Below are 15,285 nucleotides of genomic sequence, written 5' to 3' on the forward strand. Positions count from 1 at the left end.
GTGTTCGGTTATTATTATTGTGATTTTCTTATCCTCAATATGGCAAAATCTTGGGTAATGTGTCCATATGCAATGCTCGTCATTGGAGTAACTAGTAACTATTCAAATCCAACTTAAATGGTTAAATTTTAAAGTTTTTAATTTTCAAATGAATTTATTTTTTTTTAAAAAAGGAAAATCTCACCCAAAAAAATCTGAAAATTACTAAATCCCAAATAAAATTTTTTTTAAATGATGTGTCATTATATACAAGAGTGTAGTCAAAACCTACTTAAAATATATCTTTAATTTATATTCAACATCTATTAAAATATTAAAAATAGATAAGTTAAATCAAATCCAAATCATTTAATTTTAATCCAGATGAACACCCAATGCTTATTAGTTAATATGAGCATCTAATATAATTTAGGATTTCAATTATAAAGAAATGAAGATTATTTACAGCCTAAAGGATATAGATTGACTTTATAATATACTCCTCCGGTCCTTAATATAAGACCTAATTGTTAAATTAATTTTGGTCCTAAATATAAAACATATTTCTCATATTTATTAATTTTTTCTAAATTACCCCTATGGATACTCTCTCAACTATAATCAAATAGAAGAAGAAGATGGGATATTAAGGAAGATGATTATGGTGTTTTAGGAAAAACATGTCATATTTATTATAATTAACTAATTTACCTAACTTCCTTAATATAATAAAATTAGTTAAATAGGTTTTATATTAAGAACCGGAGGAGTATTAAAGTACTTGTTTGCAATGCGATAGAATCCTTCAAAAGCAATTTTTTAATTGTGATTTACAGAATACGAAGTAAGTATATGAGAAGAGTTTTATTTTAACTTATATGAACATACTTATAAACATTTAATATATGTAACTCCATACAAGTATTAAGTTTTAGGATAATGAGGAAGCTGTACCCCCTTCTCTTAAAATAGGTCCATAAGGACGCTAGAATCAGACATATGTTAACTAATGGCAAAATTGCATCATTCTAAGTGTAGAGTTCTTTTAACCTTAAAGATATTTCATCATCGATTGTTGGAAGAAAACTAATTCTGTATATATTATTGTTACTGATGTCTCGTTATTGCTGAAATAAAAGCATCTTTATTATTGTATTCCTTCTATTTTGATTTATAAAATATTATTAGAGTGGTAATTTAATGATTCATAATATACAATATTTTGAAGAAAACAATGATTTAATTTATTAATGATTTTATTCTAAAAAAATCATCATTTATTGTGAGTTACTCCTCCGATCCTTAATATAAGATCCAATTCTTGAGTTGATTTTGGTTCTAAATATAAGACCCATTTCTCATATTTATCAATTTTCTCTAAACTACCCCTATGGATATTCCCTCAACCATAATTAAGTAGAAGAGGGAGAGGGGGTATTAAGAAATATGATTATGGTGTTTTAAGAAAAATGTGTTACTTTTTTTATAATTAACTAACTTACTTAACTTTCTTAATATAATCAAATTAGTTAAATGAGTCTTATATTAAAGACCGGAGGAGTATTTATAATGTAGTGTTAAATGAATGGCATTTTTGGGAGTTTATACTTCGTTTTGGAAAAAGTTAAGGTTTCTAACTAGATTTAATGTATTTAATTGATTTATACATTTCTTATATGTTGATTGCATATATAAAAGTTGATAGAATTAAGAATCTTATATTTAACATCAAAACAAATAGAATCAAAGTGACTAGTTTATCTGCTAAAAGACAAGAAATTTTAAAAAACTACTAATAATTTATGCTAAAAAAGTGGGTTCGTGAATTCTTAGTCAATCGAAAACCCTTTTTAAGATAAGTACGCTCAATTAAATGTGAAGATATTAAAATCTAATTCAATAATCGCGTCCTAAGAAAACCTGTTATAATGGAACTACGCCTTTAGAAAAGGGAAAATATAAATCTTTTGTATGCTATAGGGAAAATATAATAGAATAGAAGCAAAGTTGATCAAGCAAGACGTGTTTCTCATTTTGCACGTAGGACGGTTTGGCAGATTTCTATAGTGTGAAAACGCATGCGAATAAACAAAACAACCCTTTAACTTTAGCTGGGGAGAGGATATCAATTTAGATCCTTCACAATATTTTATACTACATTCGATATTTAATATAAGCACTTGTTTGATTTTTATTTTGGTCTTAAATATGAAACCTTAATTCATTTTATCTCTCATATTTATCTATTATTTTCTAAGATATCATGATAATAATAACATTTCTAACCAATATATTTGATTAGTAAGGATTTTTAGGAAAAATAAGACCTATTTATTACAAATAGCTAACTTAATTAGTTTTCTTAATTTACTCAAATTAGTCAATTAGCTCTTATATTAATGATTTGAAGCACTGTATAACTAGTGGAATATTGGAATTGACTGTTTGTTTCTCTCTTTAATTCTAGGATTATTATTTTAATATCATACCATCCCAAATTTACTTACAAGACAAAAACTATAATTAAATTATTTTTTAACTTGTTTTTTAATAAGTAGGCGCAGAGGGGGTTTTATAGAAGATTTTAGGGCGAAGACAATTGAAAAAAGAAGAAGAAGAAGAAGAAGAAGAAGAAGAAGAAGAAGAAGAAAGAGGCAAGCCTGTGGAATTCACAGTTTATTTTATTTCCGTCGAAATATGAAAAATGTTTATATTGCGGAATCATGATTCGTGAGTTTTCCAACCAAAATATCAACCGAGAAAAGTAAGTCGGTGGGCCTCGCAAAATAGCAATAGTAAATTAAAGTAATACTAAATATTTATTTACGACATATTGATTGCATCTTACGTGTCGCTGTTTAAGAGGAGGTTTGCTCAACTGACATTGGCCAACGTTAATTTCCACAGTTGTGGCGCCTTCTCTTCTCAATTTGCAGGTATATTCTTGGGGACAAAGAATCTGTTTATCCTTTACCTCCTGTGTTTATCTCCTGCATCACGTCCCACGGTAACGCTCGTGTTCCTCACAGGTCACGTATTTAGATTTGCCCATTGCATCATAAATCTCACGGGGCTCCCAAAATCAAGCGGTTTCAGACGCTTTTATGGTAAAACCGATCACACGAGAACAGGTCGAAGGGCAGTGAGACTAAGGGGTACGGCAACGCCAGCTGTTCGTTTTTCCCCTAATAGGCCAATCGTGTCTCACGGGATGAGGCGTTCGAATTGACTTGGACTTTGAAACGGCGTCGTATGGATGAGCCGCTTTCTTTCTTTCTTCCTCCTGAGCTTTTTTAAACTTCACGGCAGGGATGGGGGAACGTGCTGAAAAGCTCGAAAGCTGAGAAACTAGAGCAGAAGGATGCGAGGAAGGAGAACCTCCTCTGAAGCACGTACATGCACCATGAAGACGTCGTGTTTCTTTTTTTGATATTGAAGGTTCAAAATCTTGCGGTTGATTTCTTCGGAACCACGAGCGAGGCGGCATTTATTTGCTAAAAGTGGTGAAAAGGAATTTTAGAGAGAAAGAGAGAGAGAGAGAGACGGAGAGCAAAGAGGGTTTTGATATGCAAGCGGATACTAGGGTTGGGGTAGTGGTCGAAAGGGGGAAAAGAGGTATCAATTCAAGTCAAGGAGGTGTTGCCGTTGGTGGCGGTGTGATGAAGTTGGCGCAGCAGCAACGTTCCGACATTGGGACTATTTCTCAGCTTCTTGCTGGGGGCGTTGCCGGTGCTCTTAGCAAGACCTGTACAGCGCCGCTTGCTCGACTGACCATACTCTTTCAGGTTGGCATTTTTCTTTCGTTTCTCTGCTTTTGGCTATTGCAGGCTGTCTTGGTTTATATTCCTTCAATTTGACTCTTCTGTGCGGTTTTTTCCCAGAAAATGTTCAAGTATAATCTATGCTGATACTGCTATTATTGCCCCCAAATGAATTGTGTTTTTTCGTGACATAAACATTTTTTTAATCATACGCATCTCTTGTTTCCGTGGGAGTAATGTCGGTTGGAGAATAATTTGGGTTTTTCGTGGGACTCTTCAACCACTCAGACATTCGGTTCAAGAGGAAGATTTAGGACCAGACGGAGGAAAGAGGGAGGGACCAACCAAAAAAAAAAAACTAGTAGTTTCATTAAGGAGGGGGAAAGCCTACAGTTAAAACTTGTTACATTTTCTCAGTTCTTCCTGATTTGACGTTAAGTTTATTTGCTTTGCTAAGAAAATGATTTCTGGAGGATAAATATTTATTGATGTGATCCGTATCTGGCTTCTTTCCTGTGTTCTTCAACAATGAGTTTATCTGGCTAATGTCTAGTATTTTCTGCTTTACTCATGCAACGTCTTCAGGTTCAAGGTATGCACTCCAATGCCGCGTCGTTGAGGAATGCCAGCATATGGAATGAGGCTTCACGAATTGTCAACGAAGAGGGATTTAGAGCTTTCTGGAAAGGAAATTTAGTTACTATTGCTCATCGTCTGCCTTATTCTTCTGTCAACTTTTATGCATATGAGCACTACAAGAAGGTTAATTTCTGATTTGGAGAAGTACCTTTTAAACATTCTTGCCCTCGGCTTACTTTACATAATGGTTATTTTCGTTTCTGCAGTTGCTAAAGACGGTTCCAGGACTGCAAAATAATGGGGACAGTATGAGTGCAGACCTTTGCATACATTTTGTAGGTGGTGGCCTAGCTGGAATAACTGCTGCCACTGCGACTTATCCTTTGGATCTTGTAAGGACGCGCTTAGCTGCTCAGGTAAGATCTAATGTCTAAGATTCTTGCTTTATTTATTCCTGATTTCTCTACTCTCAGTACCACCTCTTGCCATTCCTATGGTCTATAACATTTTATCAACTTAAATTGGGTTTAACCATGTGCCTGAGTTTCCTTCCCAGTTGATGTGATTTTGCCCCTTCTGACTAGAACTATTTGCATAATCAGTCTGTGTGGTGTTAGATGCTCAAAGCCTTGCATGAAATTAACTTTGACTTTTCTATTCTGAAATCTGAGCATCAAAGAAAATAATTGCTTAACCGCTTTTGTTGAACTGTCATGCAAAGTTAGTGAGGACTACCTTTGTTTTTGCAACTCAATTCTTTAATAAATTAATCAATTTGAGATTTTGCAGACAAAAGTTGTCTACTACAGAGGTATTTGGCATGCTTTACGAACTATTAGCAAGGAAGAGGGATTGTTTGGGCTTTATAAGGGACTTGGAGCTACACTGTTGGTATGCTGCTATTAACAGATTTTATATTTACTTAGAGTGGGACATTCCTGTCTTTTGTAATTTACAGAGGCTGTGGTTTAATGCAGGGTGTGGGGCCTAGTATAGCGATCAGCTTCTCTGTGTATGAAACCTTAAGATCATTTTGGCAGTCACATAGGTAAGAAATTATCAAATATCCTGCAATTTATCTTAAGAATTGACATGGAATTTGGTCCCTGAAAAATATAGGTCCTACCCACAGTCCATGGATTTATCCATCTGTACAAATTAGTTCCTAAGCTAGTTACTTGCTAGTTGCCACCTGTGTATATTATATTGACCCTCAAAGGAGGGTAAATATGATTTTGTCCAACAGAGGGACTAATTGCAACGAGCTAGAAACTTGGGACTAACTCATACGGAGGAATGAATTAAAAAACTAAATTGTTGGGAGGCATCTCTTTGAGGGATCTAATTGTGTATTAGTTCTTAATTTTGGCTTCTAATTTTGTCTTATGTATGCTTATCATAGTTTTAAATATGTTATCTTTGTATACCAGGCCCAGTGATTCAACTGTCCTTGTTAGTTTAGCATGTGGTAGTCTTTCAGGCATTGCATCATCAACAGGTGAGTGATATAAAGGGCTGCTATGTTTATGAGTTACAGTTCTGAGGTTCCTTTTCACTTAGACTTGATGGTTTTGCTGCTTCATCCTTGTTCAAGTTGCTCTTGCCATTGTCCTTACGGTCTTGTCTGTGCAGTTTTGTCCTTGCCATGCTTTTGATTACAGAGATTACTTAGAACTGCTGTGCCAATTGCTTATTATATGGGCAGTTACACTTAAGATTCCTTTAATTAAATTAAATTTCCTAAACCAAAGGATATTAAAGAAGCTAACATATGCAGTGGTTTATAATGGTCTTGATGCAGAGAAAGAGGGTTGGTGTGGTTTTTGCTCCCACTATCTAACCAGACTGACCCCAAGAAACAAGGCCGGAGTTGTTTGTCAGGCATAAGAGAATTTAGTAAGGAAGATAACAAAGGGCTCATTTTCCTATTTTCTGAAATCTTAATAATCTTCCTTAGCTTAACTCTGTGACATGTCTCCCCATGCTGTTCGGTAAATTCCATCTTAGGGTGGCATTACTTGGATGAACCTATATTCTGCCCTCAGTCATCAAATGTGAAGGCGTGAGAAGTGTCCTCTTTGAGGTATGCTTCTCACTGAGGTTTCCATCAACTAGTACCCTTTAAAACCCTGTGTTTCTGAGGTGTTCTCCTTTTATAATATTGAGTTGAGTATAATAATCATGGTAATTGTAATAGAATATTATATATGACAAATGGAAATATGATAAAATTGTCATTTTCAAATAATGTGTCAAAAACTGCCATTTCAATCTTTGTCGTGGGAAAAGAGCCATATCTATGATTGACACTTGGTGACATACTAGTGCGCTGAAACCGTATGTCATGGGCACCGACTATATGCATCTAAAATAGTGGCGTGTACGAAGTTCTCATAGCCACTTATCGATTGCGTCAATTTCTAGTACGTTTGTATGTTTTCTTTTGCCTTGCTTCTCTTTAAACTAATCTTACAAGTGATTCGATCGCCATTGTTCTAGCTTGCTAAAAATGCTTCCATTATAGAATTAAGTGTGTTTGGAAACCCATTGGTTTTGGTCAAAGTGTTTTGACCAAAGTATCGAAAGTTGTAAAAGCCCGTTTCTGACGAATTTTCAAATGTAGCCTAAGTTGCTCAACTCTGAAATATCAAATATAACTTCCTGGGCTTATTTAGGACATCTTGTCAAATATTCTGCTGTCTGTGACGGGGGATTGTGGTTCAAAAGGGTAGGGGGCATCATTAGAACAACAATCTCTTATTTCATAATTGCCTTGGTGGCTCATATGTTTCAAATATGGTTGACTTGATCTGCAATTTCTGTTTTTTGACGTGGTATTGTTTTGTTATTAAAGGTATGCATGTCCTTGATTCATCTATGAGTTGAAGTATTATCAAATATAGCGCTGTTAAAAAAAACAAAGAAATTGAGAGGAAATAATGCGTAAGAATAAAGATAAGCGAGTCTGCCACGTTTTTATTGTATGCGTCACTTTCCCTTGCTATTGCATATCACTCCTGTGGAGGAATCAGAGTTTGCATGTAAGAAACCATATCTTTGTATAAAGAAATCTCTGTGAATAAAATGTATTTGATGTTTTCATCTGAACCTATTGCAGCAACATTTCCCTTGGATCTTGTGAGGCGGCGGAAGCAATTGGAGGGGGCAGGCGGCCGGGCCCGCGTGTACACGACAGGCCTCCTTGGGATGTTTCGGCACATAATGCGGACAGAAGGCTTACGGGGCCTATACAGAGGAATCTTGCCTGAATATTACAAGGTTGTGCCTGGCGTAGGTATCTGTTTTATGACTTACGAGACACTTAAGACGCTTTTAGCTGATATTGCCACCACTTCATAGTCACAAAAGTTTTTAGACATTTATCCAAAGAAAAAGTGAGTTTATTAGAGCTATTGCCTATCTACGAAACACATTTTATCTCTTGGTAAAATGGTTTGCTGCTGCGGGAACCGGGTAATACATTTTTATCAATGTATAGAAACAATTTCCTTCATTGTATCTTGAATTTTATTACATACTTAATAGGAGTATTGGGCAGTTATCTACATCCAAACGAATCATTTTTGTATTACCATGTTCCATTCCACATCTTTCAGTAAGTTAATTGAGGTTGCATTTACTGTGGGATTCTTTGTAAGAATATTATATTATCAAAATTGAAGTCACAGGAAGCCCTGGTTCTAGTTTTTTGTACGGGTCAGCTTTTTTGTATTCTCTTTCAGCAAACATCCATCGATAGAAAGTTGGGAAACGCGCGCGCACACATCCTTGCGTGCGTGTTTGTGCGATGCTTAGCTAGGATGCAAGACGACTTCATAGAATCAAAATCTACCTACTATGAGTTTGCTGTTTTTCTCTCGAGTTATTCTTTTAAAATGCTATTTATTCCTATTTTGAAGTGTTTAACGTTGTGTATTGTATGAGATAGCAATGCTGTATATAAACAATGTTCCATAATATATTGATGATTTTTACTTTCATTGTACTAAAATATAAGAATTTGTTGATTAATTCACATATATTAAGAAAAATTAGTTAAAGTGGATTATTTATTAAAAATGTGTGAAATTTTTTTTCAAAAAAATATACGCTTTGTCGCGACCCACAGTTCTTACTGACAGATAAAGTAGATTGGGAATTTTCCTTTAATATTGTAAGAATAATTTCAATTAGCATTCACATCTAAAATAAGATGGAAAATTTTCCCCAAAAAAAAAGTGGAATTACAGATCTGATTTATTTTGGAACATTAAGAGTGAAATATATACCGTTAACGTTAATACGCATTATTTAGAGCTACAATAAACTTGCATATTTATTTAAGGATAATTGGGTCAAACCAAAAATCAACTTAAAATACACTCCCCCACTTTGTTTTAGGGAAAATTAATATCCCATGGATTTAAAAAAAAAAAAAAGGTAAACACAGTAATTTTAAACTAGAAAAGAGATTTATGTAATTTAAAGGGCGCACTTGAAGTGTTGGCCAGACAAAAAGGAGCATATTCGACATGAGAAACTGAACACAACGGGAATTAAAGACCAAAATTTCATAACGGAAGGCTGAAAATAGAAAGGGACGGATGCAGGATACATTGGAAAGAAACGTTTCGAAATGAATCGCCAAAATTCTCTGAGAGAACAATTCAAAGACTCCAACATGAAATACTTTTTATTTTTGTTATTAGTATACTCCAACTTGGCACACCCTCAGTACCCCCAAGAAATAGGAGGGGGGAAGCTCTCCCAGCTTCTGTCTTCGACCTTGAACTAATTCAAGGCCATCCATATCAATCCCAACGTTCTCAGTATAAATCCGAATCAAGGAAAAATGGGGAGACGAGAAAGGAAGAGAATTAAAGTTTCCATTGAAATCAAGCTTGATAGAAACAATTAAGTTAACAATTCTCTTGCCTTTCTTTTTCTTCCATTTTCCCTCAATCCAATCGTTTTAAACGATACCATATTTGCGTTATTACAGTGGGAAATTACCAGTCCAACGAATATGTTCAAGAGTACTACGTAAACCATATTTGTTCACTGCCTCATTAGCAGCTCTAAAGCCACCCCCATATGCTGGGGAAGAATCATTGGCAATCTGATTCATGAAAAACTGACCCAGTTTATTTTCAACTTCAGATTTAGTTCCTTTCTTAGATGATGAGGAGTAGTAGGAAGATGAGGAAGAAGAAGCTCCTGAAGTTGAAGGCATGCTTTTAAGGCCAGGCATCACTTCTGACTCAAGCCACATATAAGAAAGAACCTGACAGATTCCTTCCTCTACTTCAGGATTAAGATTACGGTACCCTGCTTAACTCAACATGAATAAGGATAATATTTAGGGTACCGTAAACCTGAATACCAAGAAAGAGTGAAGATGGACATTGTTCATACCTTTAAGGCGTAACCAGCCATGCATCAGCTCGTGGGCAAGGATAGCGCCTGTGAGTAACCTGAATCCCCCAAAAGTATTAAAACAAAGGGATGAATGAAAAGCAGAGCCACAGTTAAAGATTTTAAACAGATAAATCTGCTAAAATCTATCTTAAGCACTACTCATGCTGTTTCTAATCAAGTTCGATCATCATCACTACCGCCAAATTGTCTGTTAGGTTCTGCTTGTCTGAGACATGTCCGGGCTTCTCGCTCAATAATGCATCACCAGAAAGATATCCGGACAGGATTTCAATTTAAATTAAGTACTTATAATGTAACAAAATATTAACACATCCAACAAAGATATAGCCGAAAGCTTTGAAATATAAACACGTAATTGTGTGTTTGTTTTCAGGAAAAAATATCGTGGAATGTGATGCAGCATATCTTCTACTACCTCCGGTCCTAATTATAAGAGCCAGTTGACTAATTTGAGGAGATTAAGGAAGTAAGTTGAGTTAGTTATTTGTTCTAAATAGGTGTTGTCTTTCCTAAAATATCCTTGCTAATCAAGTGTATTGACTAGAACTCTTATTATTAGAAGGGTTACTTTGGAAAAAAATATATAAATATAAGAGACAAAGTGGATTGGGATCTTATATTTAGGATCAAAATAAAAGTCAAACAGAGTCTTATATTAAGGACCGGAGGTAGTATATTACAATGAGAGCAACCTTTTGGACTTACAACCCACCCTGTTAATTTTTAGGAGACCTACAAGTAATTTATGCCACTTTAAGTCCGTTCAACCTTCTATTACGAGAGCTTTTACATTCCAAACCCCAAATGCATAGATTCACAATACAGTAATTTAAAGGGAATTGCTCTCATTCAGCAAGAAGAAAAGGTAAAGCTCTGATGTATATTACCTGGGAAGACCATAGAGAACAAGAATGGCTGTAACTTCACATTTTCTAGATAGTTTTTGAGGTTGGGTTCTCATGCCCATTAGCCTATGGCCTCCAATTCCTGGTCTTCGATGAACCTAAACCAGCATAAAAATTAGTGAATTTAGTACAACTCCCTGATAGGTAATTTGTAACCTAGCTCATTAAGGCTATTAGATCGCATATAAGAAATCAGAAGTGGAAATTTTGAAATCATACACTGGTGACAGTCAGCTCTTCAGAAAGGCACAAGCCTCTTGTCTCTGGCATATGATGGTAACCCTGGAAGAAGCAAATTCAGAGTAAGAGAAATGCAACCTTTAACGTGACTAGATCAAAGAACGGATTGTTCCTTACATTTGTATCCCCAACAATAGCTTCATTGAGTGCTTGCCTCTCAACCAGAAGCATAGGAATTTGTTGGTCTATTTTCATATTCATTCCTTCATAATAATCTCTAATAGCATGGTAAAGAGGTTGACAATCTCCGGTGTCCATAATAGCTGACTCCATGCACTCTAAACATAAACTCCGTCCATCTTCCAAACTATAGTATTTCGTATTCAAAGACTTCCAAGATTAAAGTAACAGAAGATAGTTGTTAGAAATTTCTCCTTCCTTCTTTTGAAGAACTACTACTAATAATAATGATAATATATTATACGACACCAGTTTGATTAGTACCTCCAATCTTTCACAACTACAGCAGCGAGCCGTATCATCATATTCATGAGCTGGACAATATTTTTGGGACCAAAAAGGATGACACCTATACTCAATCAAACCAGCAGCATTTATAGGAATCTGAAAGTGAAACAACAGAGACAGGTGTGAATTTAGCCTATCTTTTACACAAATATAAGAACAATTGTTGGACAACTCTTTGATCAGAGTGTGTACTATCATTAACTTGATTGCCTTGATCAAGAGTGTGTACTATCATTATGCCGTGAACTTGTACAGAAAAGGAAAATAATTTTACAAAAAGCAGTGCAATATGAATCAGTGAAAGGCAGACTAATCTTACAAATCGGTAGCAAACTTCACATTTTGGGTGGGTCAACTCTTTGAAACAGGACTTGTGATATGGATGCTTCCCTGATAAAGAAAACTTGTATAAAAAGGAAAGAAAAAGATGCGGTAAGTGACAGAGAAAAATAGAAGCATCATAATTGTGAATGTGAGAAACGAAGAGAGTACTATATGCAATGTGTAAATGCTTGTTGAAAGGCTGAAAGATGACTCCAACAGTCTGCGAGAGTATCAAATTACCTCATGCTCAGTAATGGGGTAGCGACAAGAGTGACAACGAAAGCACCCTGGATGGAAAAAAGTATTATTGCACTTTAAACAATTCCCATGGGCTATCTCCCGCTTGCACCCACCACATGTCCTGCATATTAAAGTCAATGCACATGATTAATTTTAAAATTTACCAAAATCTCTGTTCTTTCCCGTGCTTGGATATAATGATAGATAGGCAGATAGTGAATACTGATGATTAGGATGCATGGCTTTGATTTCTGTTTTCACCTTTCAAAGGCATCAGGTAATTTAGAGAAGCAGGTGGTAACTGTATATGACAGCACACACTGGCTGATCTTTCTTTTCATTTCTTGAACTTTAGTTTGGCATGCACATCATGAAATATGCAATTTAGAACAGCAAAGACAGTACCTAATTTCCCCACATGTTGCACGGGTATAAGGAGGATGTGCAGAGGAGTTCTGGTTATCCTGAAATTCACCCGCATAATCTTCGTCGAAGTTTCCATGGCATCTATATCCTTGGCGAGCTAATGAAAAGTAATGTTTAATCCCGGATCAAAGGATCATTATTGAGAGAAAGAAAGCAAGAATTTTGAAAATTAAACAACTACCATTTGGTCTCTTCAAATCTTCAGCTAACGATAGTGCAATTGCACGGTCCAGATCCTCTTTGTCCTTCTGAGCTCTAGAACGGTCATCCTGAGAAGAATTATTCAGGATGCTGTATTTAGTTACTTACCAATCAAACTTGCAAAACAGTAAAAGAAACAATGCAACATGGCCCATTGCATGTACAATAATGATCTTCTTCATTTTGTTCACTAACTTGGTGCGGAAGAACCAATGGACCTGAATATTTGATAACACCCTTGCTCATCCACAGCGAGGAGGTATTTGAAGATCATGTTGAATAGTTCAAAGAAGAAAGATATTCCATTTGATGTTGTCACCATAATAACTTGTCTGTTTTCAAACGGGAAATGGCTGGATAACTAGGAAAAGCTTTTTCCCGTACAAATAACTTAATGAGTCTAATGACATATGCTTCAAAATATATTCCAAGAATGCCATTATCATTAGTTACTACGCAGTGCAATGGAATGTAATGTCAGTTGAATGAAATTCATCTCAAACATTGGGCAAGATCTCAGGCTTAATATACAGCAAAACTGCCCCAGTTTCAAAGTGGGATGATGATTAAAATTTGTCAACCAAGATTTATATTGCTGACAACACTTTTAAGTACTTAGTCATCTTGCGATTGAAAATGAAATTATTCTGTTGGCTAAATGAACATCAGATTGAGAGAATTACGTCACGAGTTAGCAGTAAGAGAAGAAAACATCAGATTTTTTATGAAACTATCAAACATAAAAGGGAATGTATAATGTGAAGCTAGTTACCATAGTGGAACAGAACTTTTAGGTATGATAGACGTGGGAAATCAAGCACGCTGTGAACAGTAATCAATTGCCACTTAGAAGGAAATCTGTTAGTTACGATGTGTTGATAGAAATCAGGTACGTCATTGAGTTATGAGCTGTAGGAAATCTGTTAGTTATGATGTGTTCATAGAAATCAGGTACGTTATTGAGTTATAAGCTGTGGTCTGAGCACCCAATTAATCCACACCTAGATTCCTCAATTGACTTTTTACGAAGCAAAGTAAAAAGGGTGATGTAATGAATCAAACCGGAGAAAAAGTCAACTTTCTAGTGCTCATGATATTTTTGTTCGGTGACATATGGAATTAACATAGGTTTGGCTTAGAAGTAGCACCACATAATGCTGATTGTATCATTATTTATGTCTTATTTAATTCAAGTAAAGCAATGATGTAATCCATAACAAGGACAACAAAAGCAGAAGTCAGAGCTTATGTTTACCAAAGATCTAGATGGATTGCGCCAGACCAAATTTTCCTCTGTAGGCTGCTGGAGATGACGACCTCCCCTTCCTCGACTGGACCCACCTTTGAAAAGCTTACTAAACCATTTCATAAATCCAGACTTCCTCTCGGAGTATGAGGAAGCAAAATCCCCTGCTTCCCATCGAATTTTCGAGACAAGACGCAACAGAAGGAAAGAAGTTAATCAAGACAGGAATAGAATTTCCAATATCAGCACAGTAAAATTGATTAAATAAAAGGACTTTGAACTTCAAACTGAAGTTTCAGGAGCTAGCTCATTTCCAATGAGCAAAAGCTATAAGGGTCATTACAGCATGAACAGTAAACAACACGAAACTCCAATTTGGACGAGGAATACAGAGACAGAAGGAAGAACGGAGAAGATACCATATATACAAGGGTGAGAGAGATGATTGACTTCTGAAGGAGCCATAACGGCGGCGGAAATATGATGTATAGAATTGGCGAAATGGGAGATCCGAGGGAAAGCAAAAGGAAAGACGAAAACCGAAAATGACAGAGAGAGAGAGAGGAGGAGATGCAAAACAAGAGGAATTAGACATCGTTAATAGTAGCCGAAAAAGGAAGAGAAAAATAGGGAGGGGGGGAGAGAGAGGAGAGGAATCTGAGAGGAAGTGGTAGAGAGAGAGATTCTTGGCTTGGAAAGCAATGAAGAGAAAGTAGGGAAGGGCAGAAAGATGGGGTTCTGGGGAATCTGCTGAAGCGGAGAATATCAGGTAACTGTGGATTGCCGCGAATCGAAGATGGATTTAGAGAGAGAAACAAAAGAAAAGAAAGAAGAAAAAAACCACCCAAAAAAGTGCTGCGTTTGCACGCATGGAAGATGAAGCAAGCAGCCCAATATGTACATTTTTCTCTTTCTTGCTTTTTCTGGATAGAACCCTGAAGGAATTTCGCCTGTTAAAATAACAGAACAAGTTTGCTTCATCAAGGGCCGCTTCTCTCAGGAAGCGACGCCAACCATTTCCAATTTCTGACATTTTTCTTCTAAGCTGCTCGCTCGATCAGCTTCAGTTAATTACTCATGCATGCGCTGCTATAAATTCCTCTTCACTTGTCACTCAGAGGTCAGAACTTCTATCCTTCTGGCCTTGATAAGAAACCTCAGTTAATTTTTTTTTCTTGATTATTAGAAACATTATTAGGCTTAAAGAAATTGAGATCGTGGACAAATGCAGAAAGAAAAACGGAAAATATGCTCAAAATAGTGCTCGAAAGGAATCGTTTTATACATCAGGCCGATGGCCCACGTTTTTGAGCAAACCAACTTATAGTCATCACATATAAATGATATTCCCTCCCCTTCTTAGTATTAACCCATTTTTAATTACAAGATCTCGTTTATAAACTATAAATAAGATTTTACAATTTAGTATTAAAAACTATTAATGAATTAATTTGAATAAATTTTGACAAATGAAATA

At 35.7% G+C, this 15,285-nt stretch overlaps 2 protein-coding genes across 5 annotated transcripts; one reads left to right on the top strand and one right to left on the bottom strand.

Annotated features, from left to right (window-relative positions):
* The first annotated feature begins 3,326 nt into the window (after positions 1 to 3,326).
* On the top strand, positions 3,327 to 8,040 carry LOC114732931 (mitochondrial substrate carrier family protein B). 3 transcript variants are annotated; one of them, XR_003739039.1, is made up of 9 exons: positions 3,327 to 3,764; positions 4,326 to 4,502; positions 4,586 to 4,735; positions 5,109 to 5,210; positions 5,297 to 5,367; positions 5,750 to 5,817; positions 6,121 to 6,215; positions 6,327 to 6,402; positions 7,438 to 7,516. XR_003739039.1 is itself a non-coding variant. In XM_028920323.1 (7 exons), the coding sequence occupies exons 1-7, from the start codon at positions 3,546 to 3,548 to the stop codon at positions 7,677 to 7,679; spliced, it is 1,029 nt and encodes a 342-aa protein (XP_028776156.1). In that variant the 5' UTR covers positions 3,327 to 3,545; the 3' UTR covers positions 7,680 to 8,040. The 3 variants fall into 3 exon arrangements, 1 of the variants encoding a protein (XP_028776156.1); XR_003739038.1 differs by having other exon boundaries at positions 6,121 to 6,402; XM_028920323.1 differs by lacking the exons at positions 6,121 to 6,215; positions 6,327 to 6,402 and having other exon boundaries at positions 7,438 to 8,040.
* An 835-nt stretch (positions 8,041 to 8,875) lies between these two features.
* LOC114732941 (protein DA1-related 2) lies at positions 8,876 to 14,834 on the bottom strand. Of its 2 annotated transcripts, none has more exons than XM_028920339.1 (12): positions 14,710 to 14,834; positions 13,818 to 13,972; positions 12,543 to 12,630; positions 12,341 to 12,458; positions 11,936 to 12,056; positions 11,691 to 11,774; positions 11,348 to 11,467; positions 11,021 to 11,233; positions 10,883 to 10,945; positions 10,646 to 10,761; positions 9,735 to 9,793; positions 8,876 to 9,647 (listed from the first exon to the last, which is right to left on the bottom strand). In XM_028920339.1, the coding sequence occupies exons 2-12, from the start codon at positions 13,929 to 13,931 to the stop codon at positions 9,316 to 9,318; spliced, it is 1,428 nt and encodes a 475-aa protein (XP_028776172.1). In that variant the 5' UTR covers positions 13,932 to 13,972; positions 14,710 to 14,834; the 3' UTR covers positions 8,876 to 9,315. The 2 variants fall into 2 exon arrangements, with proteins under 2 accessions (XP_028776172.1, XP_028776171.1); XM_028920338.1 differs by lacking the exon at positions 14,710 to 14,834 and adding an exon at positions 14,228 to 14,675.
* Between the last annotated feature and the right edge of the window lie 451 nt (positions 14,835 to 15,285).

This window comes from Neltuma alba, unplaced genomic scaffold (genome assembly GCF_004799145.2).
Source record: "Neltuma alba isolate B1F8T4 unplaced genomic scaffold, ASM479914v2 tig00012957_pilon, whole genome shotgun sequence".
Lineage (NCBI taxonomy): Eukaryota > Viridiplantae > Streptophyta > Magnoliopsida > Fabales > Fabaceae > Neltuma > Neltuma alba.

What these genes read in the sequence shown, in the direction of transcription:
- LOC114732931 (XM_028920323.1), top strand. Translation starts at nt 3,546, where the DNA reads ATGCAAGCGGATACTAGGGTTGGGGTAGTGGTCGAAAGGGGGAAAAGA. An exon ending in GACTGACCATACTCTTTCAG is followed by an intron (nt 3,765 to 4,325) that starts GTTGGCATTTTT and finishes CAACGTCTTCAG; the next exon opens with GTTCAAGGTATGCACTCCAA. An exon ending in CATATGAGCACTACAAGAAG is followed by an intron (nt 4,503 to 4,585) that starts GTTAATTTCTGA and finishes TCGTTTCTGCAG; the next exon opens with TTGCTAAAGACGGTTCCAGG.
- LOC114732941 (XM_028920338.1), bottom strand. Translation starts at nt 14,273, where the DNA reads ATGGCTCCTTCAGAAGTCAATCATCTCTCTCACCCTTGTATATATG. An exon ending in CTCTCACCCTTGTATATATG is followed by an intron (nt 13,973 to 14,227) that starts GTATCTTCTCCG and finishes GATGGGAAGCAG; the next exon opens with GGGATTTTGCTTCCTCATAC. An exon ending in GTTCTCTATGGTCTTCCCAG is followed by an intron (nt 9,794 to 10,645) that starts GTAATATACATC and finishes TGGGGGATTCAG; the next exon opens with GTTACTCACAGGCGCTATCC.